General features: G+C 39.0%; 1 protein-coding gene across 3 annotated transcripts; it reads right to left on the reverse strand.

The window, feature by feature from the left end:
* Positions 1-455: 455 nt before the first annotated feature.
* On the reverse strand, positions 456-12,136 carry tlx2 (T cell leukemia homeobox 2). 3 transcript variants are annotated; one of them, XM_028008207.1, is made up of 5 exons: positions 10,979-12,133; positions 5,332-5,544; positions 4,885-5,122; positions 1,325-1,505; positions 456-839 (listed from the first exon to the last, which is right to left on the reverse strand). In XM_028008207.1, the coding sequence occupies exons 1-5, from the start codon at positions 11,436-11,438 to the stop codon at positions 828-830; spliced, it is 1,104 nt and encodes a 367-aa protein (XP_027864008.1). In that variant the 5' UTR covers positions 11,439-12,133; the 3' UTR covers positions 456-827. The 3 variants fall into 3 exon arrangements, with proteins under 3 accessions (XP_027864008.1, XP_027864007.1, XP_027864009.1); XM_028008206.1 differs by lacking the exon at positions 456-839 and having other exon boundaries at positions 1,289-1,505; positions 10,979-12,136; XM_028008208.1 differs by lacking the exons at positions 456-839; positions 5,332-5,544 and having other exon boundaries at positions 1,289-1,505; positions 10,979-12,136.
* Positions 12,137-12,486: the final 350 nt, after the last annotated feature.

Consider the following 12,486-nt stretch of genomic DNA (forward strand, 5'->3'; position numbering starts at 1 on the left):
CAACAGTAAATTGCAGAAAACGAACAAACAAATCCAGGTTTCTTCATTTTAAGCCTATGCCGTACCGAAGCAAAACTCATACTTTTCTTTGTCCCCACGATTTAGCTTGTGCTGGTATTGATTTCAAACTTTAATTTATCCATGGAGGGTTTTTCGTACTGTCGTTTGGCACCGCCCTGCTCCACATGCACACATGGGAGCTGCAGTCATCAGTTTTTATGGATTAAAAAATAGCTACCGTGCTCTTTTACAGATGCAGGTCTGTTGGCATCTTACCTTTGGGTGGTTTGAAACTTTAATACGTAATCACAAGTAAATCCCATGAGGCTGACTGTTTTCTAAAATCATAAAGCATTATTGCATCTTTTTCATAATGGAGATAAAAAATACGAACAGTCAGTTGGTGAAAGAACCCAACAAACAACAGAAAGAGGCAAGAAAAGCAGAGAAGTTGGTCATCGTTTCAAAAAGTCACAATATCTTTTAATATAAAACACTTTTTTAACATAATGAGGAATCCATCATCAGGACCACTCCACTACCACTTGAGCTCTGCAGCTGGGGAGAAGATCCACCTCGACCGCAGCTGACTCCAGTGGGTCCTCCGAGTGCACACAGAAAAGGATTGAAACATGCATTTTACTACATTGTACAAAGTCATAAGCGAAAAAAATGGAGGCTGTATATTTTCCGCCACTGGCAATGAGCCTCCTGCTGCCTTGCATGATGGATCCGGAGGCAAATGAGGGGCAGTCTCAGTAGTTGGGCATGTACAGAGGTGTCCATTTGTTTCCTGGCACTTAGTGGGGAAAGTGCCTTCTTCTCTTTTAGACCGACAGCTGAAGGAAAAGCGGAAACTTGGTGTAAGGCAGGGTATGACTCAACAGACTTTAGATTTCTTAGATAACACTTGTAGACTTGCTTAATTTTGACAAACAGCATCTAAGTGCGGCTCCTGTGCTCTGAGGTCCACACAGTGTTTTTCTGTAGATCCTGACAGTAACATATAGCCGTCTCTTTCTAGGTTTGCTCCCCAACCATGTTGCTGGTAATGATCAGTGAGTGAGGAAGGACAATGTCCACTCAGTCTTTCCCTGCAAAGCAAGCACCATTTTCCTTTGTCTATGATCTCCCAGATTAGTGAGAAGGTTTTAGGAGAATATGAGGAATTTCCTCACTTTTGTCCTTTTTATTCTGACGGCACTTGGATATAGGCATTTCATTCCAAACTTTGTCCCTTTCCCCTCCCTCCCTTTTCTCTTCCAGACACACATTCACACCCACACGGTCACACCACAGAAGCCACAGAGGTGACGGAGGTCACCTTATTGTCTTCTGCCCAAGGCTGCAAGTTCTGCAGGGCGTAGAGGGAGGAGTTATGCAGGCAGAGGGGATCTGGCTGCAGCGGCTGGCTCAACGTCTTCTGGAAAGCTTCCTGCTGAAGCTGCAGCATCAGTCGGTTGGCCTGCTGCCTCTCCGCCTCCCTTTCCTCTGCAGTTTGTCTCCTGTAGGAAGGAGGAGACGGATGGTCAGCGGAGAATCCTTTCAAACCAAAATTATGTTTTATTTTATTAGGCATGTACAGAAAAAAAACATGTTACATCATTGCATTTTAAGCAGGGTGTCAAATCCAGTAATTAATTTGGGTTGGTTAGTTTTTTTTTTTTTTTGACTTGCCTAAAACAAAAAAATAGGACAAAACAAATATAGACATTTAAATATGTGTAAACAATTTTGTGACCTTAAAACAATCAGTTCTGAAACAAATTAATAAAAAATAGAATAAGGAAGGGAAAACAATATATGCTGCACATGAATGAGCCGATTCATGTGCAGCAAATGAATTGGCAAAAATCAAAATCTGACAAAATATAAAATTCACAATAAAAACATTGCAGAAAAAAATAAGATAGAAAAGATATTATGGACAAAACAAATAATAGCAACAAAATATGTTGGCTGCAAATATCTATTCTTTAGGAAACCCTTTTTTGCTGTTATTTTTATATTTTTATTTAACAAGTAAAAAGTAACGTCTTGACCAAACTGTTAAAAAATTAGATAACTAATATACAAAGTGAGTTAAAATATCAAAATAACTGCATTATGAAAAGGTACATATTAAGAAAAATAACTCATTAATAAAATTTTTTACAGCCAAAATGCTATAAAGAGAGAACATTTTAATTCTATTTCCATGAAAAAACGAACAAAATAATCAATTAAAATACAAATTTATTTTCACCAATTCCTTAGTTTCATTGATTTGTTTATTTTTTTGTAAAGAAAAAAGAAAAAACAAGTATTTACAGTAACTGTTCATTCTAAGGAGTTTTAAACAAAAATGCTAAAATCAGGCACTGCTGGAATTTAGTTGAAAAAATAATTCACAACAAACTCAAATTTCCTTATAAAATTGCAGAAATGGTAGAACTTTTATTAACATTAATTTCCTGATTTCCTAGAAAGATCACTAATAATATTTTTCTGATGGATCTAATGTTATGCAGAGAGCAAGGCTATAAACAGAAAGGGAAACACGTTGCATGTGAAAAGCTCCTTATCTGCAAACTGGTTGCTGCACCTGAATATTTATTCAGCTCCTGCACTGCAGGATCAGCTCCAGGCCCAGACGGCTGCTGATTGACACGAGTCACAAGAGCTGGGGAGGAGCGGTGGGAGGGTGTGCCTCAAGGTGAAAACTTACATCTGCTTTTCTGTTTATTTCAGAGCAACACCAGTAAAGCACATCCTGTACATCCGGTAGAGGAGCTTATACTGACATGGGGATATTTGAGTTTCTAAATGTACCTCCGTTTCTCCTTAGATGTAGGTGAAATATTGATTTTATTTAGAAACTATATGATTAAAGAACTAAATTTAACATTCAGATCAATCACGTGTTTGAAACATTAGTAATTTGGGACTCTGTTCTTGATGTTTGTGCAAATTGCAGCAATAAATCTTCAGAAAGGAGAGTAGTGAACAAAAATAGCTGCTCAACGGTGAAATCTGAATGGTAGGTAGGAGTCAGGAGCACACCTCTGAACACCCCCTCTTTCACGCACACCAACCTCCATCCATTAGCCACACATTATTGTTAACAGCATTATCATAATCCGATTCCCCTGCTGTTGATTTGATCATCGTCTTGTTACCAGCGTGGTCGTCACGCAAAGACATCCCTCACGCTCATCCGATCAGATGCAAGACTAACGGGGGGAGCGTGGCATAAATCTCAGCAAAAGTAGGAATCAGAAAAATGAGTTAAGCCAATTCACCCGTTGCGCTTGTGACATGGCGCTCAGTCAGGATACGCTTTGCTGGTGTTTTATTGTGAGCAGACTCATTTTATTACAGCCTGTGGTGCAGACTCAGACTGGATGATGTAATTGTTTGGAGGATTTTCATGCAAAAGCAGTTTTTTTTTTTCTATAGCAAAATACAATAAACTACAGAACTTGACAAAAGTATTTATGCCATTCTAACCTTTATTTTTTTACAATAATTTATGTAAAAGCAACAAACTTCAAAATATTTTGTATTGGAATTTCTTATGACAGTCCACCATAAAATAATCCATAACTATGAGGTGGAAAAACTTTTTAAATTTTGCATTCAGGCCCTTTCTCTTTGATAGCAACAAATAAAATTCAATTGTCTGCAGATATTGCTTCGTCAGGAAATGAAGTTTGCTTGTGTGTGATATAATCTTACATCCTGTACACACTATTCCTACTGTGAATCTTGGTGATGACAGCATCATGCTGTGGGGAAGCTTTCCAAAGTTAATGGGAAAAATGACTAGAGACAGCAGGAGACTCAAAACATAAAGCCAGAGCTCCAAGGAAATGGTTTAGACAAGGCTTTACCAAAATCTAACTGAGAGTTTGTGCCCATACTTACAAATTCACATTCATAGCAACTTTTTGAAAAAAAAAAAATTAAATGAGAAGAAAAACTTGTACTTTCTAAACATCTAAAGCTGCAAAGCCACAAAACACTTGCAAATTCTAATTTCCTCTCTACAATATGAATTAATCTAAGCCACACTTTTCAGATTTTAATTCACAACACAAATTCATGCTTTATTCATCAATTTCTTTTTATGTCAAGATTATGTTGTGTTTCTCTCCCACACAAAATCCCAAAAATATACAACCAAGTTTGTGGTTGCAATTTAAGAAAAGAGGTAGTATTAAATTCGTAAATCACCGTATCAATAAATTTACTCCAACCTGCAAAAACTTTTTACCTGTTTTCTAACTGCAACGATTATAAAAAAAGTCATTTAAAAATCATTAGGGTCATTTACACATAAAAACCCTTAAGGTAATGACTTAAGGTAATTTAGCTCTCTGTAATTTGCTTTTGAAATATGCGTCCTGCTCCTTTAACAATGGGCAGGGCATTATAATTTGATTTTCTACTCGTTTACCTCCAAATGACTATAAACAACAGTTGGAATGAAGTGAAAGAGCATGTGTGTGTGTATGTGTGTGTATGGATTTGGCAGACGGCTCCTCCTGTGAGTGTTTCAGTATTGCTTTGGACAGCAGGTTTCTAAAAGGCCTTTCAGGAGCCTCACCAGTAATTGTGCTTGGTCAAGCGAACTGGCCTCGACAGGCAGCTAAGCTAAGCAGAATAGGTGTTGAGTTTTACAAGCTCTTCAATGCTTCAGCTTCAGGCCATTGTGCTTAAGGTAAGATGTAGGTGAGCAGTTTAAGAAAGTAGTGACATCCAGAGCTGTCCGTTTATGACAGAAGTAAAAGCTGACATCCTTGTCAGATAAAATGTCTTAAATCTCTTTGTTTTGCTTTAAGGGATCCGATTTGAAGTGAAGAAAACAGAAATGAACACCCCTTCCCCTTTCTGCAGTCTTACCGCCATTTTGTCCGCCTGTTCTGAAACCAGGTCTTGACTTGTGCATCTGTCATCTTGAGGGCCTTCGCCAGAGTGGCACGCTCAGCCGACGCCAGGTACTTCTGCCGATGGAAGCGTTTCTCCAGCTCACAGATCTGCACCCGGCTGAAGGACGTGCGGGGCTTTTTTCTCTTGGGCGGCGTCCGGTTCTGGTAGGGGTGGCCGATGCGTCGGGTCACCGAGAAGGGTGAGAGGGCGGCTGGAAAATTGAGTGGGGAGAAATAACTTGTTTCACTTTTACAAAATTTGAGATATAAATTATATTTCACAGGTTTTTGAAGACTCATATGGACACAATATAGAAAATGCAAAACATAGATGAATAAGCAGCACTTATTTTAAACACAACGCTTTAAAAGAGACCTGATTTGATAAAATATGATTATTTAATTGTCAGGGGAGACTCACCTGGGCAAGCCCCCTTTGGAAAAGGATAGTCTGCCAGAAGACCATTGCTGTCTCGCAGGTGAGCGAGTTCTGGGTAATAGCATTTCGCTAATGTCTCCACCGTGCTCCAGACAGGGACCCTGCCGATGTCTCCCTTGGGGAGAGGACAGAGTGACCCGGCAGCCTCCGGCCCCCCTGTGGCCTCCCCAGCTCGGCTCTCCTCTGCCTCCTCCCCTAAAGGAAAGGGAGACATAGTCAGGTCCCACATCTGGAGTACAGCAGCAGCAGTCGGGCTGGCACCGACCCATAGCAGCTAATCATATGAAGAGGGCCTGAATGATGAACAGACTCTATTTTAATGACATTTACTGCTGCTCTCTTAAAGTTGGTCATTTTTACCACAAAATGAGATATGTCTCATTCAGAGAAAATGAGAGTGGACTTGCAGGGTTATAAAGATAAATCAAGCACAAACAGGCCATCCAGAGAAAGCTTGAATGAGCTGGAACGTAAAAACACAGAAGCTAGAAGCAAATTCTATTTAAACAAAGCACAATCAGATTTAAACAAAATGGATATTTGCACAAAAATTGTTTAATTCTGTCACTAAAGCTTTAAATTCTGTCAAGTGAAATGGTTTGTATGTAAACAATGATTTTCTCTGCACAATGCTTTCGAAATCTGTTATGTGGCAACTACTCAGGACGTCATCCTGTCAAGAATGACAGAAAAAAAAAAAACACTTTCTCAGTTACAGCCAAAACGACAAATTGCTTTTTTGCATATCTGGTAAATGACCGTTGGATTCCACTTTGAAGTTAGCAAGGTGAAAGCTCAAGAATGCATCGCTGTGGACTGCAGCTATTCAGCATAGCACTAATTAAAAGGATGTTTTATTGTTTTTGAATTTAAGAATAACTTGATAGAATATAAATAAACCAAATTCACTTCAAAATTTAAAATATTCTGACTAGTTAAGCTTAAACTGGATCATTTGAAATAAAATTTAAAATTCATAAAACCTTTCCTCTGATTGGTTTGTAAAAGTACACAAAAGGCATTTGGACTACTCTCAATTAAGAGAAGCATAAAACCCACTGCAGGTTAAATCTGACTTGTTCAGGGCTGTGCTAAAGCTAACATGCACACAGCTTGTGTTTTCCGAACCTCACATGCAGGGTATTAATGACAACTTATCCTCTGCATCATAAAATATCTATGAATCCTGTCTATTTTGTCAGCCGTGGGTAAACAGGTGATCAATAAATGTAATGAGATCGTCGGCCATAGATCCACTCTGCAGCCCACATTCTCCTTCTGAAGCTGAATGGAAATCAAATGCTAAAAAAAAGAGAAAAGAAAAAAGCAAGAAAAAATTAAACAAACAGTGCATGTTTGTGTCGTTCTTTCCCAGCAAGCTGTTTGCCTGCTGTCTTACAGGCTGTTTATTTGTTTTTGTTTTGTCAGAGAAGCTCACCAGGAGCCAAAATGAATATGAAAACATCTGCATAGGTGTCCCCCCCGGGGCTGCGGCTGCTGCTGCTATCAGAGTTTCAGCAAGCTGAAAATTCATTTGCCCGTACACACGATGACAATTTGGATGGGAAATGGAACACGAAGCTATTATCCGTGCTGCAGTCATTTCCAAGGAGCTGCGAGAGTCCCCTGATGGTGCTGAACACGATTGGCAAATTGAGGCGCACACGAGCAAATGATTTGTAAAGAACAGATGAGCTACTAGATTGTGCTGTAACAGTGGGTCACATAAAGTTTACATCGGCGCTGTGTGAATTAGCAGCACGCATTTAGAGCCTGACACAGAAAGCAGGCCTAACCCTGACCTCTCTGTTTCCTCCTCTTATTGTTATTTTTAATCTTCTGTGATATTTTTATTGGCTCATAATACAACTTAACATTATGTGTTCACTTTGATAATCGCTCAATAACAATAAAACGGCAATTGCACCCAACTGATGCACCTTTTGGGACATGGATAACCCTCCATGGTATTTAATCAAGACTTTACACAAACAAAAACTCAGTTTTATTTCTATAACTTCACTATAAGTGGACTGCAACACCTTTATAGCCATTATCCTTGATTTTTAGAGAAATTGTTGCTTAAATCATCTTGGAGCCTTACAGGTCACGGAGGGAGAACACGGAGGAGGCCTGTTGTTGCTCCCAGCCGCAGGTCTGGCCAAATAATCCTACATTAGGAGGCTATTTCAGGCCATCTGTGGCCTAACTAATGGGCCAGGCACATACGAGCACGTTCAGAGGCAACCAAACGAGCTGCAGGCTCTTTTGGAGCTGCCAACTGCAGCAAGGCATTGCCTTACAGACTCTGAAATGCAGCTGAACTTGTATCACATGTGTGCTGCTGTAATGCATGAGCCAGCTGTAACAGCTTTCATGACCTGAGGTTGTAGAAACTGTGCAGAATATAAGGAAATGGCAGAAAAATGATAAGTTTTATAGTTTATAGCCAAAATTGCCAAAGCACAAATCAATTGTTTGTAGAATATGAGCATATTTTGTGACTTTTTCTTGTGAATATTAGATATTTGAATTTTTATATGTACAGTGGTAACAAATGATCATAAATAACATTGTATTATATTATTCAAGGAGCTGCTTTATTTAATAATAACATTTATTACAATAAAATAACAGTGTTAGTAATTTTATGTATAATTATCAATTTAATAGTGTTGACATAGAAAGGTGTAATCAGTTTAACGGCCCTGTGTGGAGTCGATCCTTCATGGGTCACATGAAACTCTTCCAACATAAAGGGAAAAGCAAATAAAAGCAGAAATTCTACAAAATAATTGGACTTTTACTCCTTCTTTATTAAGATGAAGAAGCGAAAAAGAAGAAAGAAACGGGTGGAAATACAAAATCTTTTTCCTCGGTAACACAATTTAGCATACGCATTATCGAAAAAATAAAATGCCACCGTGGAGAATATGTTTCCCATAATAAAACCACTTATACTTAATAACACTTCTCAGTGACAGCGCCTCCCTTCCCCACTGCGGATATTACCTCCGCAGCAATCTAATAAATATATCCGCGAAGGATTCTAAGGGGGGATATTGAAATATAACGTGAACATACATTGCTATTTATTACACAACACGGGACAAAAAGGAGAGGACTCTGTTTTCCGTCACCGTGAAATAAAAACAAGCAGCGCGGGGAGGAGTTCCGCTGCTCTCACACACATTTACTGCAGAGAGAAAAGACTCTAATTATGCTTTATTGCTGCTAGGTGAATTATGGAGCTGCTCATCTGTATCATGACACTGAAATGCGTCAACAATCCACATTATTGATGCATGATAATCGTGATCATCTTTATTCTTATTATTGGCGGAAGTGTAAATGCTGAAATTGGTCATTTATTACCTGGATTACTTAAGATTTTGCTCGGATTTATTCATTTAAATAAGTCGTGCTCAGATTCGACTGTGAATTATGTTTCATCTAACACATTGTTTACATTTGCTATTTATTTATTGCATATTTAGTTGGTTGTTTTAAGGGGTTTTAATGTTTGAGGTTATACCTCCATACTGAACTACTTAATATTGAACGTATTGTTCTTGTTTCTTCGATTAATATTTAATTTCACGTTTTAATTTTGCTTATTTAAGCTAATAACTAATTGAAATTATACATATACAATTTATTTATTCTCATTCTTTGTTATGATCATCTGAGCGGTACTCCCCCCTCCACCAAAATTAGAAAATCAAATAGTAAACCTAAAACTTTAAACTTTATAATCTATTTAACAACATATTATCACACATCAACTAGGATTGATTACGGGATGAATTGATCATATTTATGCAAAATGAACCTAAAATATGACATAAATCAGCTCTGAGTGATTGGGTATTAGATTATGACTCTTTTTGCAGATTGAGGCTCATAACGTCCCGTATACATCTCCATTTTTTTTTTGCGCCTGTCTGCTTTTGCGTTGGCCACCGTGATGAATGGTGGTGAATTTCTGCTCCATATTACGTGAAAGACGAGAATCTGCGGCGCAGTTTAACGGGTTTTGTTTACATCCGCGCTAAACGAGCTGCAATGAACCCCAGAGTTGCAGAGCCCGAAAGCCTTTTGGCAAAACGTTGGGCTGATTTGAGCTGCACTGCAGGGCATTTTTTCCTCCTCTGGTTTCATCCTGGAGAGGCGAGGAGGAGAAAAAAGAAACGCGGAGAAACATTCAAACTTGCTGGAAGGAGAGATGATTTCTAGGTTTTTATAGGAAACGAAACGGGACAAATCTGGAGTGTTTCTGCGTCCTGATGAGGGAAGGAACCACGCAGGCGCTGCTGCTGCGGATCTTTGGCTGATCAATACAGAGGGACGAATATAAGCAGCAAAATAATTACACAAAGCCGAGAGAAGTTAAACGAAGGGCCCTCTGTGACTATGAGTAAAATTGATAAGTCTATTTACACTGTATCTTTTTGCAGATGACATATCGTCCACTAGTATTGAATAATTAATTACGCAGAAGGAGCTGAAATATGAATATTTAATGAGTGGCGAGGACGACGCATTTCCAGGAAGTTTACCATTTTTATTCTTAAATCTAAGCGCTTATTGAAAAAATAAAAATATGAATCGATGTTTCCCAAAATAAAAACGTTTATTTTGGAAATACCCCGTTTTATAGAATAATAAGCAGTAACATAATCTGTAAAATATATATCTGCTTGTTTTTATAACTCAATTTATTGTTTTACAAACTTAATTACGGGTTACGTGTTATAGTCAATAGAAATATGAAAAATCATAAAAGCAAAAGTTTTTGGAAATTCCACTCAAAAGGCAAATAAGGATTCAGTTCATTTTCTATTTATTTTTTAAACATCTGTGAATGTGGGTCACGTATAAAAATATATTAAACCATATGCAACAGATAATGAGACTAAGATAAATTAACCAAATATCACTACAAAATAGTCAGTTTTCGTTTTTAAAATAAGAAATTAGGTTTTATTTTAATTAGTTAAATGTTACGATTGCTTTTATTATTTATGTTTCTATTAAACAAATAAATTAGGAGCAGAAACCACGAAGCTCATACAGTTAATTACAACATTTAGGTTATTATTCTGTCAAAAAAAAACTTATTTTAAGCAGTAGCGAAATAATCAGAATAAACTGGAGTTCAGTCCTGAACTCATTTCAATTTTATTTTATTTCAATAATAATAATAATAATAATAATAATAATAATAATAATGTAATTTCTGTGACACATCCTTTTCTCCATTGTCTCAAAGAAGAAGAAAAAAAATCATTCATTCTCATAAAAAAGCGGGGAGAGTCGTTATCCGTCATCCGCTGTAAATGGAGAGTGATCGTCCAATACTGATTCATCAGCACGTCTGTGTCAATTTCAGCTCTCGTTCATCAGGCTGCCCTTCCAGCATAATAAAAGTGACTCTGTGAGCTCATATGATTCGTTACAGATTACAACCTAAAAATTAAAACATATCTTCGCTTTGCCTGCACAATCCATCAGTCATTTTCTATTTGTATCAGTTAGTGACTAAATTGTCTGAATTTAATTTCACAGTAGAGTAAATCCACCTGGAAAGAAAAATGAAAGAAAAAGTTTTTTTTTTTTTTTTTTTTACCTGTTAGTCTGTCCTTGGCAAACCTCCTACTGCTCTCCATCCATGGGAAGGTGAAGTTGGCCGGGTTGCCCATCCCCATGCCAGGCACAGCGGGGATTCCTGGGGGCGGATGCGGCGCGGCAGCCGCTGACGGTGGAGGCGGAGGGGGCATCGGTCTGTGGGCCGGCACCCGGATCACCCCGCCCGAGTTCCCGGAGTTCACATTTACGTTCATGTTCATGTTCATGCTGACGTTCATGTTCATGTTGACGTTGTAGGAGCAGGCCGGGTTGTAGACGCTGTTGTAGCCGTTGCTGTAGACGTTGGGGGCCAGCGCGTAATCCGGGTCGCCGGTCCGGTTGGGCAGCATGCAGCCGCTGGACTGGTCCGAGCTGTTGAGGATTTGGTCGATTCCGAAGCTGATAGGCTCATGCTGCTGCTGGTGTGTCTGGTTCACCTCCTCGATCCCAGTATGTTCCATAGTTTATTTCAGTGATGGTCTCACTATTTTAGATTTGTAGTATTTTCGAGTCTGGGGAAATTAAGCACTTGCTCTTACAAGACTGTTCTGCTGAATTTAAGCATCAACTCCCAGGAAACCAATAACGCGTCCGGTGCTATCCAAAATCATGCCATTATTTCTGTCCTTGGGATCGGGTGTTTCCTAAATTAAATGCCAATCCGTCTGGCGTAGCCTATCCATCTTTAACAGAGCTCTCTTTCCCAGTGAATTAGCAACGAAGAGCTGATCAACGAGGAAAACCCGTCGACGATGGTTTATCCAAAGAAGTTTACTCACTGACCAAAATCCGTGATTCTGGGATGAAGCAGCTCTCTGGAGAGACTTGATGCGCTTTGTTCGCCTACTATCGCAGAGGCAATCCATACGCAGGAAACATGGCAAAATAACCGAGCTCCTCGGATCAAAAACAAAGCAAGAAAAACCGGGACAAACCCGAGGAAGCGGGAAAAAAAGGAAAAACAACAACAGTATAATAACAAAGCGCTGACCTCGCAGGCTCGGATATTAATTGGAGGTGAGCGCTGAAAGAGGGCTCTGTTGTGCTGAATGGCGAAGTGCACTTGCAGGCGTTTCAGCAGGTGAGCCTGCCCTCTGCGTAACAGCGTAAAACGCAGCCATTCGGTCCTCCAGCCAGCCAGCCCTCCCTCTCATCCCTCATTCTCCTCCTCCTCCCTCCATCAGGACAGTTGTTTTGCTCGGATGTCTTAAAGAGGCCGCAGCAAATGTTGTGCACAGCTTTTCTGGTGTTTTAGGATTTGTGCGTTTTAATTCAACAGCAGTGCGCTTTTAAATTGAAACTAAAGATGCAACAATCAATCCGCCAGCGATCTCTATTAAGTGGGTCAAGCATAGATTTCTTTACAATAAGTGACTCACACAATGTTTTTACTATAAATGTATCATCCAAAAGCATGCTTATTTAGTTATTGAACTTTGGTTCAGGAACTTTCTGTTTGAGTCAAACCTGCTGCCTTCATCAGAGCTTGCAGCGCATTTCCTCTCTTTT

This window comes from Xiphophorus couchianus, chromosome 23 (assembly GCF_001444195.1).
Source record: "Xiphophorus couchianus chromosome 23, X_couchianus-1.0, whole genome shotgun sequence".
Classification (NCBI taxonomy): Eukaryota; Metazoa; Chordata; class Actinopteri; order Cyprinodontiformes; family Poeciliidae; genus Xiphophorus; species Xiphophorus couchianus.

What these genes read in the sequence shown, in the direction of transcription:
- tlx2 (XM_028008206.1), bottom strand. Translation starts at nt 11,438, where the DNA reads ATGGAACATACTGGGATCGAGGAGGTGAACCAGACACACCAGCAGCAG. An exon ending in TGCCAAGGACAGACTAACAG is followed by an intron (nt 5,545 to 10,978) that starts GTAAAAAAAAAA and finishes CCTTTCCTTTAG; the next exon opens with GGGAGGAGGCAGAGGAGAGC. An exon ending in TCCAAAGGGGGCTTGCCCAG is followed by an intron (nt 5,123 to 5,331) that starts GTGAGTCTCCCC and finishes TCAATTTTCCAG; the next exon opens with CCGCCCTCTCACCCTTCTCG.